This window comes from Eucalyptus grandis, chromosome 4, assembly GCF_016545825.1.
Source record: "Eucalyptus grandis isolate ANBG69807.140 chromosome 4, ASM1654582v1, whole genome shotgun sequence".
Lineage (NCBI taxonomy): Eukaryota > Viridiplantae > Streptophyta > Magnoliopsida > Myrtales > Myrtaceae > Eucalyptus > Eucalyptus grandis.
Genome location: NC_052615.1, coordinates 35,610,030 through 35,631,608, shown reverse-complemented (window position 1 = coordinate 35,631,608; position 21,579 = coordinate 35,610,030). Strand labels below are relative to the sequence as shown.

The following is a 21,579-nucleotide window of genomic DNA, read 5'->3' as shown; positions in this document are numbered from 1 at the left end:
ATACTCCATAGACTATTCGGACTCCATAGGAGCAATAATCAATTTTAGCTTGAATGGTTCGTAGATGAACCCTACATTCTCCGATCCATTTGACACATGCAATTTCTTTTCCGTTGAGGCGACCTACAATTTGCACTTGAGTTCCTTTTGTATTTACCTTTCAATTAATTCAATAGCTTTTTTTATTGCTTTGCAAAATGAAACTCTATTCTTTAACTGTCTAGCTGTAATTTTGCAAGAATATTAGGGTGCCTATAAGGTTTTGTAATCCTTGTAATAGTAATTGAGTTTTTGATTCACACAATTAAGCTCTTTTTGTACAATCATTTGTAATTCTTTGACTCTTCGCGTCTTGCCTTCTAGTAATAACTTTGGGAATCCCATATAGATTATGACTTGAATCGGATCAATTTTTTTTTTCGAATTTCTATGCGTGCAGTTCCCTCCACACAAGAAGATATTCTCATATTATTTTGTAGATGATTCTTGATACAATTTCGTATTTTTGATGTTCTTGTAGACCATCGGAATAATTTTTGGGTTTTGCAAACCAAATAGAATGATGACCTTGGGTTGTACCAAGTTTGAAAGCAAGTGGATTTATCCCCACCTTTATCCATATAATGATATGTCATATATGTATATTTCTTCTTCTTTTTTTCCATTCGGATTTTTTTAAGCTAAAGAAATCTTCTTTAAAAAGATTTATCTTTCAATAAATGACAAGTGGGTCTTGTTTTAATTTTTTCATAGCAATACCCTTGTTGATTTCAGCTTTACTAATAACTAATGCTTCATTGAAACCCATATTATGATTAGCATTTGCTGCTGCAGAATAAATCAACTTAAAAACGGGATAACACGCTCGATAAGGAAACGAACAAGAACTGAAAAACCGACTCCACTGTTGACTTTAAACAAGGTATCATATTACGATACAATTCTAATGGGTCTGATTTATGAGTTTGGCCTTCCATATGAGAGCCAACTCGGAGAGTGCCCTCGTGGAGGACCCATCTTCGCCGAGCACTTTGGCCGCCGCGACCTTGAGTTCCTTCATGCGGTTCCCAATCCTTTTCCCTTCTTCGCCCCCATCGGGTGCTTCACGACCTTGGGATCTCATCCCTCCCCACCAGCCCACTCTCTGGGTCGGCACTTGGCCTCAGAGCCACCTTGATGTCCTGGGTTAGCATGATCGCATTCATCCTCTGCTCGGCGAAGAGCGGCCAGGCGATGAGCGGCACACCATTGAGCATGCCTTCGAGGGTTGAGTTCCAGCCGCAATGGGTAAGGAACCCGCTCGTCGAGCTATGGGCTAGGACCTGGGCCTGTGGCGCCCACGACGGCACCACCAAGCCCCTACCCTTGGTCCTCTCTAAAAAGCCTTTGGGCAAAAACTCAACCGGCTCGTTTTGGCTGTCCCCGGTGAGGTATGCGGCCTCGACCGCTATGTCATTAGGGGTCCTCACCATCCACAAGAACCTATGCTCGCTCATCTCCAAGCCCAAAGCCAGCTCTTGAATCTGGTTGTACGAGAGTGTTCCACCACTCCCGAATGACACGTATAGGACCAAACATTTTGGCTGTTTGTCCAACCACTTTAAACACTCCAAGTCGTCGGACTTGCTGCTCTGCTCCATGTTCACTAGTGGTCCGATTGGGTAGACCGGCAGCTTCTCGGGCTCTTCCCTTCCCAGGTACTCAATCACCTTTGGCTCGAGATCCTCGAAGCTATTCAGATCCCCTCCGCCACCTACACCGCCTAGCGTGGTGGAGGACCCACTTGTAGGCATCGTTCTGGCGGTCATGGACTGGCTCGAGCAGGTCCCTCCCGTGGACCGGTATGCAGCCGAGTATCTTCACCGCTCGAGGTAGATCCCCGTACTTGCAAGAGACTCGCTTTTGTCCAAATCGGCAAGTAAAGGAATAGGCACATGGCCGAGCAATTGAGGAAAAGGAAGGGGGAGACATTGAACTCCTCGGCCAAGTTGAAGGTGTCGGTGCCGAAGAGGTCGACGACGAGGGCGACAAGCCTCGTGGACTCTTGTAGCCTCCGCACCTCATTGCGGAGGGAGGGGAGGGAGCGTGCCATCATGAGGGAGAGGGTCGTCTCGATGTGGGTGGTCTCAGCAGGGAGGTCGTCCAAGGTGACGGGGGGCAGCAAGACATGGGCGATGGAGGGAGGGAGGGAGCCGAGGAGCGACTGCTGGACCTTGGACAACGAGCCGTCGTTGGGGATGACTAAGGTGACCGAGAAGCTGTGGCGGTGGACGAGCCGCTTTGCGAACTCAGCGAAAGCGATGAAATGGCTTATGCCCGGTGATGGTACAATGGCTATGTGGGGTGTGGTCAAGGGCTGTTCCATGGTTGATGATGAGGAGGAGCAAGTACTCTTGTTCTTGGAATTGCAAAAGCGACGAGGGGGCTTTTAATAGATGTTTTCTCGACGAAGTCTACATAAGCAGGGTATAAGTTTGGCAATCAATAACGTAGACTCTGCTATCATGCAGTAAATTATAGTAAGTTTTTCACCTACCTCTTCTAATTGAAAGGCTATCATATCTGCCCTACCTGATCATAACCAAGGTTGAAACCCTGACACGGTGTTTACCCTCGCCACCGAATAGCCTCCTAATTCCCAATCAATATTTTTCTTCCCAACTGAAAGGGAATATGGGGATGACATTGGAGGTACTCTAGGGCAGTTCTCCTACTTTTTTCTTTCCCTTGGGCCTTTTAAGGATAATAGCTTCTTTCTCCGTTGTTGAATTCTTTGGTAATTGCGGTGGTTTGTCTATTTTCTGCTCGAACCTCTAAGTGCTAAGTGAAGGAGTGCAATTCGATACTTCTTCGAGCCTTTGGTGCATAAACATACGAACAAGATATTGACTCCATGAGGGAGGCTAATATGTCATGTCTGCAAGAGAATGTCCTTTTTTTTTTCCTTTTCCTTTCCTTTTCTTGGAATTGCAAAAGTGATGAAGGGGCTTTTAATAGTTGTTTTCTCGGCGAAGTCTACATAAGCAAAGTATAGGTTTGGTAATCGATAATGTAGACTCTTCTATAAGGCAGCAAACTATAGTAAGTTTTTCACTTACCTCTTCTACTTGGAAGGCTACCATATCTGCCTTACCCGATGGTAACCAAGGTTGAAACCTTGACGTGATATTTACCTTCACCACCGAATAGCCTCCTAATTCCCAATCAATATTTTCTTCTCAATTGAAAGGGACTATGGGGGTGACATTGGAGGATCTCCTTGTCACGCCCCGAACCTCAAGCGCGTGCACAACCCTCGGTAGTCAATAGAATTTCGTGACGTTCCTAGGACTCGTCCTCGACCCTTTTTATTTTATTGCACATGTGGAAGCGAATTAACTAATCCCCTGACAACGATATACATGGGATAGAAAAGCAGAACAACCAATTTCAAATCAAATACACTTTTATAAACACTTCAAGCTTATACGAAGGTCTATGTCATAAAGAACTACCGAGCCACCTATGCTCTTGACCCTTCCGCTTCAAGCTCTTGGCTCTTCACACTAAGGACCTGAAAATTGTTATGCAATAACCAGTGAGATATAAATCTCAGCGAGTTCCACCCCTAAGCCTCGGTTAGTACACCAATTCAACTCAGGGTATCTATCTAGAACTATCCCGCCATAAGCAACAACCAACAATCGATTTGCATACAACATTACCTGGTATGTCATACCCTACACGTTATAATTCAACACGATACACGCAATACACATGGCCATTAGATGATACATTTCATCAATTACATATGAGTCGTATCACAAGCGATCTCACCTGGTCATTGCCACATCCTACATGTTATCGATTCATGCGTGCGTGCCATAAACAATGTGCTTAACTCATGCATGACTGAAATCACATATGCCATGATTCTCATGCATTCTTGCACATTAGCACAGTTCAAAAACACAACGCATATACCCAATGCATACAACAATTGAAATGCCTTATTCATCTCAGCCAATCACAGGGGTCCTGATTATAAGACAAAATTGTTATGACACGTCCCATTCTGTACCACACAATTTTGTCTCATAATCCGGCGCATCAATAACACTCAACATGCGTTCCAATTGTTAATTAGGCCACTCAAGAACATAGCCTACTCGCGATTCGGCTATCTATTGACATTAATGCCAAGCACGCCTCCTCCCATGGAGCGCAGCTTCGTCACTACGTCGATGGAGTTCCCAAAAGAGTATAGGTCTAGAATCAATCTGCGACCAAACAACCTACTCATAGTTTGGTTGTCTACGGCGTTTAGCTAGGCATCGTCTCACCCCATTGAGCATGACACGTCTCTTTATCGACGGCTTTCCCAAGGAGCATAGGGTCCAGAATCTACTGCGACCGACTTCCCGTTGTCCAGAGGGTATCCCAAATAGGGATAATGTCCAGCTTAATAGCCCGAGACGATTTTCTCTTAACCAACACACGACCATTCACCCAAGATACCTTGCATTTCACTCAAATGCCTCGATTAAAATAGTAATCCTTGCCTCTTTTCTTCGTATTAAAAACATCTGAGAAAGTAGTCGTGTGTGGGTCCACATCATTTCAAACAAGAAAAGCTAATACCTTTCTTTTTCAAACCCCACGGTTTGATATAATCATTAAAATCCATTTTCAATGTCAAAACCCGACACCCGGATTTTAAGAATAAATATCATATTTTCATAATCACCACTCAACTTCATAAATCATCACTCAATTCATTCGGATGTTTATGTAATAACACATCCAATCACTTCATAGGATTAAACACACATAAAATTAGACACATTTCATTCTCGGGTGAACAAAGTTTTGTAAAATGAACTCATGAACAGTGTTTCATGAACAGTAGTACCTCGTGAATAGTAAATTGTGAATAATGTCGCATGAACAGTAATTTTCAGTATAAATTAAATTTAGAAATCATTAAAAGCATTAATTAAAGTAACCATCAATTAATTAAAGCCAAGCATACTTAATTAACCACATAAACCACATTAAGAAAATAAGCAAGATTAAGTTAGACTAATCTAATCCATCCATCTAACCACTTATCTTAGGGCTAATAAAATTTAATTAAATCACTTAAACTAGAATTAAATCTAACTAAACCAACCCTAAGCAAGTTTATGCACTAATTAAAGAATTATGAGTTAAACTCACCCGTTAAGCAGGCCGGAAACACCGACGCGGCGGCGACGACAGAGGTGACGCTCCAAGACCTCTACCACAACAATCCAAAGCGGTCCCAAGCTCAACACACAGAACCACGCTCGGACTCCCACCGAAAACATTGAAAACAGCCCGCCTAAGAGAAATTGAGTTGAACGGCTTTGGCCGGAGCTTTGGCGAGGGTTTGGCCGGCAACCGGCGGCTCCCGAGGGTCTTGGGGATCTTGTGGGTGGTTGGGATGGGTGAAGGAAGGACCGGAATAAAAGAAAATGGTCGAAAACGTGAAACAGTGCGAGGCTGCGGGGCGGGCGACGGATTGGCGGTGGTTCCTTCACGGCGGCTCCCAGCCGGGACGGCGCCTCCGTTCGGCATGAAATCAGCCCATTGGAACATTCCGTCTCTCCTAGTCACGGTGATGGGTGGCTTGTTGACTGATTCATCCGGAAAGATCACTTTTGACTTGATTCTTCACCGAAGGGTCGGCTGGAGCAGAAACTGGAGGAGAGGGAGAACGAGGAGAGAGAGAGCTTCGTCGAATTGGGGACGAAGGAGGGGAGAGAGAGAGTGAAGTGAGGGCTAAAATCACTCCTCATTAAGGCCATTCAATGGCCACTTCAAGTCCCCAAACAAGTCCCCTCACCTTCTCTCTCTTCCTTTGCCCTTATCCACAAGCTTTTAGGGGCAATTTGGTCATTTCACCTTGCACAATTACCATTCTGTCCTTGGGCTGAAATTGGTGGATGGGCCTAAGGGTTAGGGCTTGGCCATGAATGGGAATGGGCTTGAAATGACCAAGAATTGGCCCATGGGCTTAAAAGATGAATAATTGGTTTGACCCAATGGGCTCATTTGCTTGACTTAGGCCCATTTGGTGGCTGTCCCAACTTGGGCCTAAGGCCCACACTGACTTGGCCCGGCCCACGTCCTCACAGGCTTGCTTCCTCGGTCCGAAAATCCCTTTTTCCAATTGCTCGGCTTAACTGGCTTTGTCGACTGTCTGAAGTAGCTTCATCCAAAGTCTGTCCTGGACATTCCCGATAATTCGAAGTCCAATCATAAGTTCTCTTGCCATGTCAATTTCGTCAAATGCCATTTTGGTAACAACTCAGACTAACAGGTGGCTTTGAGAATTCACGCGTGACCAACTCGTGCCAAATCACGTTCAAGATATCTCGACGCATGGACGTCCTGACTACATGAAATTGCGGAGAATAGATTCTTATTTCAAAGTACACGATTACGAGGATCGACGTAGGGTTGTTCGTGGATTCGATAACAATAAATGGAATCACCTGTCGTTCCATTATGTTCTGTCCGTGAATCGAATTTTAGTTGTCCTAGAATCGGCCTGCCTATCTACTGGATCATTCTCATGGAAGTCTCACGGTCAAGTCATTTTCCCAGGTCGAGTCCTTTAGTCGTACGAATTTTGTTCTCATTAGCCTTTCCCTCAAGGACTCGAGTGATTAATTCAGTGAGATGTCACACACATCCATTCATTCCTCGAGGACTCGAATTTCAGGATGTCTCCCACTTGTTTCTTTCCCTTGAGCTTTTAAGGATAATAGCTTCTTTCTCAGTTGTTGAATTCTTTGGTAATCGCGGTGGTTGGTATGTTTTTTGCTCGAACCTTTTAGTGCTAAGTGAAGGAGTGCAATTCGATACTTCTTCGAGCCTTTGGTGTAGAAAAATACAAACAAGAGATTGACTCCACGAGGGAGGCTAATATGTCATGTTTGTGAGAGAATTTCCTTATTCTTCTTCTTTTTCTAATTTTATGATTTTTTCCTTTTTTTTCTTTTTCTTCCCTCCCCCTTTCCTTCATCAGCCTTAGGCATCAACCCTCACCAAAGCAAGCGTAGCCTACTCCTTGGCTAGTGAGGGTAGCCCTTGTTTGAGGTCAGCCCTCACCAAAGCAAGCGTAGCTTGCTCCTTAGTTGGTGAGGGTAGCCCTTGTTTGAGGCTACTAAGGTCTACCCTTGCTAGATCTAACAAGTGGGACCCTTGGTAACCATTGTCAAGGCAGAGACTAGCAAATGAAGAAAGAAAAGAAAAGGAAAAGAGGAAAATAATATAAAACTAAAAAATACTAAAAAAATTACAAAAGTTGTCTACGTAGCACCGGCTGTGTTATGTAGGATGGCTACGTTCATGTCAACGATTTTTGGTTGAAATAACTAAATTTACGAATTGTTAAAAGGTTTAAGACTAAAATAACAAATAGTATAAAAGTTTAGGATTAAATTGACAAAATTGAAAGGTTTATGATTAAATTAATAGTCGTACAAGGCTTAGGATTTTTTTTTTTAATTATGAGAATTTAGCTCATTAAGGAATACTTTTGCTAAGAATTTTATGTGTTTCTAAGTGAGATTGAATGATTGTTTTGTGAAATGGTGAGTCTAAACATTGTGAAATTATTATATAACCAAGGGTTTGGAAATATTGAAAGTGTTTGAATAACTTAAGTGCGATTGAAATATCCTTTATGTCACTTGATTTATAGATATAATCTTGTACTATTCTCTTCTAGAGTAAGTCACACCGACCAAACCATATTCTAGTATTTGATGATTTTTTTCTATTCTGATTTGTTATTTTGCTAGATCGTTTGTTTTTGGTAATAACGTAGAATTTATCTAAAAGAAGTAGAGAATTCATCTAGACGTGTACATAACTTACTTGAAATCCTCATGCCCAAAGCTCAACAAGCCATGCATTATCGAGTTTTGAGCTCTCCAAAATGTTTTGATGCTTTTAAATCTTAATTATTTGCACAAAATTGAAAAATAAAGAAAGCTAAAAATTAAATAAATAAAGAAGAAGAAGATTACTAATAAATTTGGCTAATGGATTACTAAGCCTAAACTTAGTTCGAGTTCTCCCAAGCCTATACCAATTCGCGACTTAGGTTCAACTTTTTAACATGCAAGCTATTTTTCAATTAGGAGTCGCTACTAATCTAATTTTGGTGAGTTGATTAGAAACGAAAGTAAAGTAACGGGAGATTTACTTTACTCCTGCAAACCAGAGATTGTGAGTTCGGAGACTTGATTACGCTAGATTTTTTTGACGCCCTTTCGGTACCTTTATCTTTTATTTTGAAAAAAAAAAAAAAATGCAGGCAGCTTGAATTGATTTCAATCTACTTCCCTAACATATGAGGTGACCATGCGGGTGCGCAAACCACCAATTTAACACCCAAAAAAGCAATAAATAAATTACATGACTTACTTCGTAACAACGAAAGCATCTGCAATGTTAACTCAAAATTCACATTAAAAGTCCTAGATGTGATTCGCAATCAATCAATCTTTTTTTAGGATTTTTTTTTTTGTTTAATGAAATCTAATCTACGTGCAATGCAATTTCTAATGACGGACAATTTCTAATTAATTGGACTTAGCAACAATCACTAAATGACATGCATTTCTTGAACCTAGTTCTATATGACATGCGCATGATATTTTTGTATTTTTTTTTATAAAAATTCGTAATTAAAATTTTCTAAAAATAAAAATCTAACTAAAGTGAGATATTATCTATTTTAAGTTAGGAAATAGATTAATATGAATCCTATCTTAACTTAGAAATTTATCTTGACATGCAATCTAATTCCAAGATATTATCTAACCTAGATAGCATCTAAACATGCATTTAAATATAATTAGAAAAGAATCTAACTATTCTATCATGCAATTCTATCTAGGAAATCAATTCTAATCTACATGATATGCAAGTGCAATCTTTTTGTATTTTTGGGATAAACAAAAGCAATTAAAAGATAAGCACCAAATGATTCACGGTCATCAAAGATATTATCCATCATTTGAATTTTGAAATGATATCTAATCAAACTTGATGATTTCGCTAATAAAATCGATAAATAGATCTTAAGTCTTAAAGATCAATATATCAATTTTATTCCCGCGTGATTAATTATTCCATCTAAAGTCTTATAGATGAAATAAAAAATTGGGGCGCGGTTGTGGATTGGGGCAATAAATCATAATTGGGAATACACCGATAATTCAAATATGCACGTAAGATATTGAAAAACATATATTAGGCAATAAAATATCCAAATCAAATTTAGATAAGATAATTACCTAATTTCGTAAATAATGTTACCAAATTTGGCATTCATTAGGTTAGCTCTGTTTAATTTTCTGACTTATTTACTTCATGTTTTAGAGCATTACTTTCTTGACCTGATGGGAAAACATTTGAAAAAACACATCAGTTGCAACGATAGATCAATTGGCTCAACTGTTACTTAACAAATGACGAATTTGGAGCACTACAGATTCTAGTAGTGATATGATTCTCGATCTGAGCCAAAATAAATGTGCAATTTGAATTCACTTTGATGTCGCATAGTATCCTATTCATGCACATTCTCTTGTGTAGGGGCAAACACAGATTTTCAATTTTGATTGATAAGGACAACTCAAGGACATTCATTGTTGAGGCAATCCCATTGCGGAACAATTCCCTACATGAATTCTTAAAACATTTTTTTTTAGTGTGGTAAATTGTTTTGAATTTGACAATTTTTCATGCTTAAAGTTGTTAGGCTCTTTTAAAAAAGGGATTTTGCATAGTGACTCTTACATGTTTAGTCCACCAATTTCACTAAAGAACATCAAGATGGACTAATTTAATGAATAATGTGGAATGAATTGCATACTAAATGAGACGAGTCGGGATGATGAAAGGCGAACCCTATCCTATGCACAGTCCCCTTCTCATAGACTTGTGAGATGAGTGTAAGAAGTTTCATATCCACAAGGTAAAGAGTTCTCTCGCAAAAGGTACAACAACCGAAATGATGAGGGGCAGTTTATTCCAAATACTACATGTGATCCATTGCTTAACCTATTTGAGCCCCATACACTTATGAAGATTTTTTCAAATTACCCTTGTCAAGAACCACCCCACATCGAGGCAATTGGGAGGTAAGATGGCATCATGAGGTGAGGAAAATGAAAATAAATTTTTTTACTCTCACTTGCATCAATCTTCAAGTCATGCTATTACATTGAATTCATGTGGTAATTTAAGTGCCTTAGGATGACAAAGGACATTTCTTTCTCTATCCTACATACTTATATTCTTTGCATAGCCCACTTGAGTCTGCAATTTCATTTCTTTAAACCCATTTGGTGATCATCCCCACATTGGGGCAAGGCAAAAGGCAATTGTTCAAATAGTATGGTCTGAAGTGTTGACAGAAGATGGTCATTCAATAGAACTAATGGGCATGAAAAAATAGTATGCCTAGTAAAAGCAAGGCCAATGCCCATGAAAAAAGAAGTGAAAAAAAAAATGAATGAAAACTAGGAGCATGAAAAAGTGGTGTGTCTGGTAAAAACAAGGCCAATGCCCATAGATGAAAAAGGATAGTCAAGATAAGGACTATTGGTTGTAAAATGTTGTATCTCCAATGGAGCAATACTCAAACAACTAAAATACTGAGTTTTTACAATCAATGGGGTGCCTTATGAAGACAATCCTCAATGGTGAAAAAGAAAACTAGTGGCAATGCCAAGATGATCATCAACTCTCACCCTTTACACATATTTTGAGCCTAATGATCCTTTTGTTTTTCAACCTATGAACCCAGCCTATGTTACGTCCCTTACAAAGTCTCTCCAGATTAGGGTATTTGAATTAACATGAGAACTCATATGTTTATAAGTATTACTCGAAGAAGTGCGAGCAAGATTATTTCTCTCCCATTTTACAGGGTTCTTAACTTGTAAACTTGAAGATGATTGTGGAGTTGTTCTTTCATAGAACCGTAGTGTAGCAACCTTTTATAGGTGAGTGGACTAGGGTTTTTCTTCGAATCAACATCCACGAAGATCACCCCCCGAATGCAATATTGCTTTTTATTTTCGACATCTCTTCTAGATTTCCTTTGCAAAAACGAATATTATCCACCGATTCTATCACATATTGCTAAAGATTCAGGGACAAGTACACTATCAATGCCAAAAGTTGTGTACGGCGCTTACTTTGGTGCCAAAAGTTTCCGTCGGATCACTTAAGTGCCATATCGAAGAAAAAAATGATCACTTTGGTGCCATCGGCGAGAGATTTCGGCCAAAATGATTACATGGCTTTTATATTTTTTAAAAAATTGATTGTCCATGGTGGATGGCATAAAACGATGCCGTTTTCCTTTCTTCGTAAGAAACGACGTTGTTTTACCATTCCACGTGGATCACTTACAAAACGATCATCATTTTGTAAATAGAGTGGATTCACTATGGTAAAAACGACGTGGATTCACTACGGCCAAAAATGGTGTCGCTGAAGAGGGAGTAAAATAGGGTTCGTATATGATTCTTGCTCGACGCCGGCCATAGCTCGCTCATTCACCATCGTTCGCTAGCCCATCGTCACTTGGCCACCGCTGTAATTGTGCCGTCATTCATGGTTGTTTGCTGACTGCGTTTCCAACTCTCGCTCGCTTAGGTTTGTCATGTTCTCTATGTGGGTCAATTTAGTGAAAATTTTAGGGTTTCGATGGGCAAGTTAGGGTGCGGATGGCAAATTGAGAGCTCAACTTAGGGGGAAAGTGGTGGGGAAAGTGGTGGGGACCGAATAGAAAAATTGAGGGTTCTGTCGTTCGTTCGCTTTCTTTTGTGGGAACCAAATAGAAAAATAGGGCGCGGAGGGGAAAATGGGGCTCGACTCGGAGGGAAACAAAGTGGTGGGACCTTACTTTGTTTAATTAATTGGACTGCTTCGTGGGGATCGAATATGATTGAATTGAAAAATGGGTAATGGGGATCTCACTTTGTTTATTCAATTTGGTTTCCTTTGTTTCTATAAAAGCACCAAATTGAATGGCTGACCTCGCATTTGTTTCTTGACAACAAAACAACAAGGACCTGCATATGAGGTTGCTAATTCTATCATGTGGTCCCGACAACTAATGATTTTTTTTTCATTAGGTGTAGCATCGACATGGACAAGAATCAGGTAGGCATCATTGTTTGCTATAGTGGAGAGTTCGTTATTGGTGCCGAGGATTGAAAATATATTGGTGGAAATGAAGGTATTATCTATGTAAATGTTTGGAAGCCATCATATATTGATTTTTGAGGAATTTTGTGTATTTTTTACGATGCAAAGTGCAAAAACTACATTAATGTGTTCCTAGAAAGGAATTGAAGGATGGCTTAAGATTTTTTAATGACGATAATGGTATTAAGGATATCATTTACCATTATCTTCACGGCGAAGAAGTTAGGGTATATGTTGAGTATTATAGTGAGGATGGGGATGAGGATGAGCAGACCACCACTGAAAGAGGAGAAGTGAGGGATCCTATTCAAGCGAGTAATCAAGTTGAGGATGAGTTTATGTTAGATGAAGGGAAAAATGAGATGGAGGGAAGTCATATTGATAGATATGAACAAACGGGGAGATGTCCTAAAATCTTGGGAGAAGATGTGGGCGATGAAGACTTCATTGGATTAGAATGGGAAATTGCTATATCCAGTTAATCGAAAAATGAATATTTGGCTTCAGTAAATTTCCCAAGTGACAAAAATGATGATGAACTCACATAGTGAAGACAAAAGTAAAGGGAATTTCTCAGAAAAAAAAAAAAAGTTGCAGTTTCAGCAAAGAGGCCCGAGCCAGTGAATAGGGATAGAGCTCTAGCTGAAGGTAATAGAAGTGAAGATGAAGAAAGTTGGAGGCGATGAAGTTGTTGGTTTGAAGAATGAGTTTGACAATGATGATGAAGAACCTGCTCGTGGAAGAAAAAGTAAGTACCCTTACTATGATCCAACTATTGATAAACTTGTTTTGTTTGTGGGTATGAGATTTGATGATGCCAAACAGCTCACGGAAGCTGCTGTGAAGAACTTCATTGCTAAATAAAGGAGCGTTGAATTAATTAGAAACGTAAATGAATTTGTGAAAGCTAAGTACTTACAACCAAATTGTTCATGGAAGTTCTATGGCACACTGAGTAAGAATGAGTCATTCTAGATTAGGTCATTCCAGGAGGAGCATACTTGTCCAACTATCTTTAACAATAAAAATGGTAACAAATGTGTGGTTATTGAAACATTTTTTCAATACTATTAAAGTAATGCTCGAGATCAAGAGTTCTCAATTTCAGTTGTTAGTGAAGGAGCAATTAGGGGTTATTGTGTCAAGGAATCAATGCAAGAGAGTTAAGATGAGAGTGATGAAAATATTGATGGGTGGGTATAAGGAAGAATATGCGTAGGTATGGGATTATGATGGCGAATGCATGTTTCAAAACCCATTTAGTAAGGTATATGTAGAGGTTGTGGAGAGGCCACTCCCTGATCTTGGGACTAGATTTGATAGATTTTATGTCTGTTTTGATGCATGCAAACATGGCTTCTTGGCTGGTTGTAGAAGAGTTATAGGATTGAATGGATACTTTCTAAAAGGTTGGAATTGTTAGCTACTGTGGGGAGAGATGTCAATAATCAAATGTTTCCGATAGTTTAGGTAGTGGTGAAGATAGAGAACAAGGATATTTGGTCATGGTTCCTAAAAAATTTAATGGTTGACCTTGAGATAACTAATGATGGAGGATAGGCATTCATGAGCGACCAACAGAAGGTAATTTCATTATCAATTAATTCATTCCATTTTAATATTAATCACTTGCATATTTTTCCTGACTTGTATTTATTGGTTTGAATTTTTGTAGGGACTTATTCCTACATTAGCTGAGTTGATGCAGATTCACCCCAAACTACAAAGGGTTGTATGTCATTAAGAAGATTCTTCCTAGTGGTGCTATGATTTTAGTTGAAATATTTTCCATGATTGAAATCAAGGCCGAAGAACCACTTCATGCACAATCCGAGTCACATAGTATCATGCATATGTTACATACATGCATATCTATTTGTGTTTTAGGCACCTTACCATTCAATGAGGAAATGGCGGAAGGGAAAGTCGATTCAAGGACCCATCAAGTCTCCGCAAATACAGTTGAATATCTCTTTTTCTTACCCAAGGATATTTGGAGCAGCATAGGAGGTTACGATTGTGTTGTAGAGCAAATGATTGAGAAAGATTCTATTACTTTCACTTGCATCAACCTTCTGATGATAACTTCAGAAGAATTCTCATCATAGCTTGACTTACCCAAGGTAAAAAAAAACATTTCCTTCTCTACCCAAACACTAACACCCATTGCTTTAACCAATTTGGGTCTGATTATTCATTTATGAGTCCCGAGCGGTGATCATCTCCTTTCACTGGGGCAAGGCATAAAGATTGACCACATACAATTGACATTTACGAGAAAATGTGAAAAGCATCTTGAAAGTCATAAGAGCTCCAAAAGTTCAAAGAGCAAAAAGTTCGACAAAATTAGGGGGCATGAAAAAGCAGTGTGCCTAATAAAAGCAATGCCAATGTTCGTCAAGAAAAAGAGCCAAAAGGCTACAATCTTATGTGAAAGAAAAATTATCAAAGTCCAAGTGCCTGTGTAAAAAAGAAAAATCATCGAAAGTGCAAAGGAGATTAGAGAGAGGAGCAAAGCTCCTTTGCAGAAATTATTAGTTAAGGGACTTTCAAGATGTGCTGTGTTTCAAAAGCCAAATGATATTGAAAGATTGAGTGACCTAGTCACAATGCCATGATGATCACCAACTCTTAAAAACCCTCTTGAAAATTTTAAGCCTTTTAAGCCTCTCTCGAGCCAACATTACAACCCTCTTCTAAAGTCTTTTATGATTGGAATGATTCAAGTGAAAATGAGAATGTCACAAAGAAACTACTGCTTGTAGGAGTGGAAGCAATTCTAACTTGTCTTATCTTCCAAGTTCTTGACTTGTAAACCCGATGAATATAATGACAAATGTTTCTTTATCGGCCTCAAAGTAGTGATCCCTCTGTGTAAGCCCATGACCAAACTTATATTGCGGTCCTTTCAAAAGACCTTTTTGATTAATTAGATTGTGTTCATCGCGAATATTTCTAAAAGCTTTCGACATAGGTTATGTGAGATACCCCCAGCAATCGGTTATCTTCCACATGAATGGATGGGATCAAGCAGCCATCTTATCAAGAGTATGTGAGAAAGCCTTTCTGACTAAAAGGCATGCTTAATAAGCCTTTGTCACAAGTTGTAGCCATTCTGACAAGAACTTGACTCTTAGAGGATTCGATGATTAATGATACATCCCCGAGCAAGATGACAGTTTTGCACCACAAGATGCTAATTGATATTGAATGTTTTTTTTTTTTTTAAAGTAGTCGGACTAAGCTTGATTAGCTTGTTTAATTGATGCTGCAATATTGCCAATACGTCTCTTGATGACGTCCTTAATGATATTTGCTCGAGTTGAGTTTGACAGATTCCTTAATCAAGCCATGCAGTTTCAAGGAGTTAACGGGTGCTTCCCTAAAAACCAAAGGTTCATGGTTGGCCTTAAACCATGTCATCTCTAAAGGTCCATGGTCAGCCTTAAACCATACCATCTCCAAAGGTCCATGGTCAGCCTTAAACCATGCCGTCTCCAAAGTTCCATGGTCAGCCTTAAATCATGTCATCGACAAGGTTCATTGATTTTCCTCAAATCATGTATTTTCAGCTCGGTCAAAACCCATTATTACACGGTGAGACTCCTTCTCTTTCTTCTTATGACACGGTGAGCTTCTGTAGCTTGGAGTCCTTCTCTTCCCCCTTATGACACGGCGAGCTTCTGTAGCCCGGAGTCCCTCTCTTCCTCCTTATGACATGACAAGCTTCTATAGTCCAGAGTCCCTCTCTTTCTCCTTATGACACGGCGAGCTTTTGTAGCCCGAAGTCCCTGTCTTCCTTCTTATGGCACGGCTTCTTATGACACGGCGAGCTTCTGTAGCTCAGAGTCCCTCTCTTCCTTCTTATGAAAAAGCGAGCTTCGAGCCCGGAATCCCTTTCTTCTTTCTTATGACATGTCAAACTTTTGTAGCTCGAAGTCCCTCTCTTCTTTCTTATGACACGGCAAGCTTCTATAGCCTAGAGTCCCTTCCTTCCTTCTTATGGCATGGTGAGCTTCTATAGCTTGAAGTCCCTCTCTTCTTTCTTATGGCACGGCGAGTTTCTGTAGCCTGGAGTCTCTCTCTTCCTTCTTATGGAACGACGAGCTTCTGTAGCTCGGAGTCCTTTCTTCTTATGACACGGTGAGCTTCTGTAGCCCGGAGTCCCTCTCTTTCTTCTTATGTCACGACAGGCTTTTGTAGCCTGGAGTCCCTCCCTTTCTTCTTATGATACGGCGTACTTCTGTAGCTCGGAGTTCTTCTCCTTCTTCTTATGATACGATATGCTTCTGTAACCCAGGATCTTTCTTCCTCTTATTAACAAGACGCACTTACATAGTTATGAGTTTTTTTTGTCAACAGCCTATGCATTCGGGTCTCTCTACCGTCAAAATAATCTAAGTGTCTTCTGTCTTTGAATGCAATCTCTTCGATGCTACATTCAAAGAGGGGCAGCTGTTGACACTTAATTTATATTTTCAAATATAAAAAAATAACTAATTAATTAATTAAAAAAAAAAGTGGAAGGGGCCAAGTCGGGTCGGATTCGGCCTTGGCTCAACCCACCTTTTTCTTTCCTTCCCACGTGGCCTAGCCCTAGCCTTCTCCCTCCTCCTTCCATCCTCACGTGCGGGGAGACTTGAAAAAAGCAAAAAAAAAAAAAAAAAAAAAAAGAGAAACAAGAGGAGAAGGGGAGAGAGAGCGGAGAAGAGAGGTGAGGGCGGGGGGCAAAAAGAGGAAAAGGGAAAAAGCAACAACCTGGAGAGAGAAAAGAGGAGAGGCGAGAATGGACTGAGGCTACCGCCGTTGACGCGCCTCCAAGTCGTTGTTACTGCCGCCGATGCGTCTCCGAGCCGCCACCACTATCCCCACAACCTGCCCATCCCCTGCAACCTGTAGCTATGACGCCGCCATTGCTCTCCGAACGCCAACTTACAACACCTGCCGCTGCTACTCCCTATGCCAAGCCAGCCGAAGACGACTTGAGGAGAGAGCAGGTTGCGAACCGCATGAGTAGGCCAGATCTAGAGGGAGGAGGCTTGCCGTCACCGTTCCTGCTGCTGCTGCCGTCACCCGCTGCGTCCCCACCGTCACTAAGTCACCGCCCATATCATCCCGATCATCCCTAACGCCGTCGCTGCAGTATCAGGTGAGAGCCTCTCCGTCACTGTCTCTTTTCTGAGAAGCCGGCAGCCGCCAGACGAGTCGTTGCCGCTGCCTTCCCCACCCAGAACCCCAACCGCCATCTGCCGCATCGCCACCATCGAACCATTGCCCTGCAACGTTCCAGCTAACCCCTCGGTGCCGCGGATCGCCGGACTCGAGGATTCTAGAATTTGGGTCTCAGTGAAAAGAAGCCGGGTTGAAGTTAGGTCGAATCCGGGTAGGGTTTCTTTTAGGAGCCGGGTTGGGTGCAGGTTGCAAGCCGGGTAAGGTTTTGAGCAACCCGGGCTGGGTATATTATGGCCAGGTTTGGGCTGGTTTAATAAGTGGGCTAGGTATATTAGAGCCGGGTAGGGTTTTTTTTTTTTTTTATTCTAATTTGTTATTGTGCTAGATCGTTTTTTTTTTTTTTTTTTGGGTAAAAACATAGAATTTCTCTAAAAGAAGTAGAGAATTCATCTAGACGTGTACATAACTTACTTGAAATCCTCATGCCCAAAGCTCAACGAGCCATGCATTATCGGGTTTTGAGCTCTCCAAAAATGTTTTGATGCTTTTAAATCTTAATTATTTGCACAGAATTGACAAATAAAGAAAGCTAAAAATTAAATAAATAAAGAAGAAAAAAAAGACTGGTCAAACCTGCTTTCCTTCAAGGGAGCGTTGAACGAAAAGTTTAATTCAAACTGGTAGGTATCATCCGACCAAAAAAGAGAGAAAAAAAAAGCGGCCGGTAAAGACAAACATGATGACTCGTTCCTTCACGAGGAACATGCATGAGGGACGTGCTTCTAGAATCATTCGTCAATTACACCGAGATTTGCATTAGGAACAATCGTATATATCCTAAAAGAATCATAAATTTTAGTTTATCGAATGAGACAGCAACTTTTATTGAGTCCCGAAAATTCAACACTTTGTACTCTCTATCTCATACTTCATATGACCTGAGAAAGAGGAGGGTTCTTAGAGTCTTCTTTTAATAGATAATCGGTTTGGGTTGACAATACTAGGAGACCGGTGTATTTGTAGACTTGTAAATATGATTGGTCGGGATAATATTAGTATCGTTCAAAATTGTATTTACCATTTAAGTATAGGCCTCTTGACTTCAAGATTTAATTGATCGAATAAAGTTAATGGCTAAGAAGCATTTAGCATGTACTCATTCACTTGGTCGAAAAGAAAGAAAGATTAGTCTTTCCTGACTTCATTGATGTGGTCATGGAGAAACAGAATAGGATTTAAGCTTTCATTAATTATGATCATATTTGATATACTAAGATTGGTTTATAAAAATGATAGGCAAAGTGAAATGACAAATCCTTATTATATAGCAAATGCGTCTCTCTTTTCTACTGCCTACGGATAGATTCCTTCGATCGCCGAGCTCCCTTTCTTATAGCATCAGTAAAAAATTCTTCAGTATACATAATTCGATCCTAAAACTAAAAAATTAAGAAAAAAATTTACTCATTTAATTAAATTTTAGGGTTAATATTTCAAAAAACCCCAAACTAGTACACCTCCAACAAATTTACCTCAAACTAATTTTTTAGTCACTAAAAATCTCAAATCGGTACATTTGTGACAAATATATTATTCATTAAATTTCATTAAATTAAATTAATATCATCAAAAACTGCAAACTATTACGCCTATAACAAATAGAGGATAAACCCTAAATTGGTATACTTGTCAACTGTCATGTGTCATCCAACTTAATAATTTGATAATAAAATTTTTTGGAAACCAACAGAGGGTAAATATGTTACAATTATATAGTTTGACATTTTTTGTGGTAAAAAAATTAGTAAACGATAAAAATTTTACACATGTACAAAGTTGGAATTTTTCGGGGTATTAACTCTAAATAATGTTTGAAACTGTTGATTCCTCATGAGAGCCATGCAACTTGGCCTACATACACGTCATCACATAGTCAAATCTTTCAATTTAGTATAATGAGCGAAGATTAATCAATTTTGACATATGTATACGATCGTACAATTACTGGTGAAGTTCAGGATAATCACCCTTATATATTTTTTTTTAATCTTTTGTGAAAAGATCATTAAGATCTCATTCATGTGGTTCTCAAATTCTCACGACTTTAAATTTCACAAAGCGATGTAAAATGCAATCTAAGGAATTGTAATTTTTGCATTTTCGTAGGATTCATAATTTAGAATATGTTTGGTAACCATCTTGCTTTTCTATTTTTTGTTCTTTTGTTCCCCGAAATAGCAAAATAAAAAGAGAAATAAGGTAATTTTAGAAAAACAAGTTCAACATAACCTAATTCTCATCTTTGCATAATCAACACAAGGTCCAATTTCTTGACCTGATCTGAGTCCGCTTTTCGAAATAAAATTAAAAAATAAACAAAATTTAGAAATTTAGGAAAAAAATTAGAAATTAGATTTTAAGTAGTTTTACTAGTGTTAATTCTAGTTTAGAAATAGTTTATTAAAAAAATGGTTAGATTTGAATTCTACGATGGAGCCCCTCATGAAATTTGTTCTTGAGTCAATCTTTTTAGTCTTTATTGGCTCAAGGCTCTTGATTTTTTTCTATGAATAGATTCATATCATTATGGATGAATCAATATTGATGCTTTATTACACTGCATTTTATGAGATGACTCATAAACCTTACATATATTGGAATCTTATATCATTAATATCATTTTTCTTTCTTTCTCTCAACCTTCCCTTTATTTGCATACTTTTTTTTTATATCAGAATCAGATTGATTTTTCTTTCTGTATTTGTAAGAAAGATTTTAGTTGCTATAATGATATGACCAATATATCATATCTTGACTGCCTTTTATATACAAATAATGTGAAACGATGAGTTGGTTATTAGTTATATCGCTATTAGTTCATAGTAGGGTTCTATCCATTTTTTTGGAATTCTATCTAATGAGTCGCACACTAAGCGTAGCAATTATATGAAATCATCAATCAAATTTTTATTCAAACCTATAGAATTGCTTCTTCTTTTTTTTCTTTTTTTATTTAGGAGAAAGAGCATGAAAAGAAAGTGTTTTTTTATTCTTTTTTTTTAATCAATGGATATAGTGTAAAGAGTAAAGACAAGGAAAGAGGAAAGTATTCTTATTCCCCAAATATCCAAATTTTGATGCATAATACTCCATAGACTGTTTAGATTCCATAGGAACAATAATCAATTTTAGCTTGAATGTTTTGTAGATGAACCCTAACTTCTCTAATCCATTTGACACATGCAATTTCTTTTCCATTGAGGCGACTTACAATTTGCACTTGAGTTCCTTTTGTATTTGCCTGTTCGATTAATTCAATAGCTTTTTTTATTGCTTTGCAAAATGAAACTCTATTCTTTAACTATCTGGCTATAATTTTGCAAGAATATTAGGGTGCCCATAAGGGTTTGTAATTCTTATAATAGTAATGTTGAGTTTTCGGTTCACACAATTAAGTTCTTTTTGTACATTCATTTGTAATTCTTCAACTCTTCGCATCTTGCCTTCTAGTAATAACTTTGGAATCCCATATAGATTATGACTTGGATTAGATCAATTCTTTTTTGAATTTCTATGCATGCAATTCCCTCCACACAAGAAGATATTCTCATATTATTTTGTAGATAATTCTTGATACAATTTCATATTTTTTTATCTTCTTGCAAAACATCGGAATAATTTTTGGGTTGTGCAAACTAAATAGAATGATGACCTTGGGTTGTATACAGTCCGAAAGCAAGAGAATTAATTTTTTGTCCCATAATCCCCCACCCCTTATCCATATAATGATATGTCATTTCTATATACTTCTTTCTTTCTTTTTTTCCATTTAGATTTTTTTAAGCAAAAGAAATCTTCTTCTTCTTAAAGAGATTTATCTTTCAATACAATCCTCATATGAAAAGTGGGTCTTTTTATTGCATTACTCCGTCCAAGCTTGAGCTCGAGTTTTTAATTTTTTCATAGTAGTACTCTTATTGACTTCAACTTTACTAATAACTAAACTTGCTTCATTGAAATCCATATTATGACTAGCATTTGCTACTCCAGAATAAACCAACTTAAAAACAGGATAACATGCTCAATAAAGAAACAAACAAGAAGTGAAAAACCGACTCCACTCTTGACTTTAAACAAGGTATCATATGATACGATACAATT

General features: G+C 38.8%; 1 protein-coding gene across 1 annotated transcript; it reads right to left on the bottom strand.

Annotated features, from left to right (window-relative positions):
* Window positions 1-853: 853 nt before the first annotated feature.
* LOC104443220 (hydroquinone glucosyltransferase) lies at window positions 854-2,409 on the bottom strand. The gene is given in 4 exon segments (XM_010056557.3): window positions 854-1,109; window positions 1,111-1,740; window positions 1,742-1,905; window positions 1,907-2,409. Coding segments are annotated over 4 exon segments (1,419 nt in total). The 5' UTR covers window positions 2,366-2,409; the 3' UTR covers window positions 854-943.
* Window positions 2,410-21,579: the final 19,170 nt, after the last annotated feature.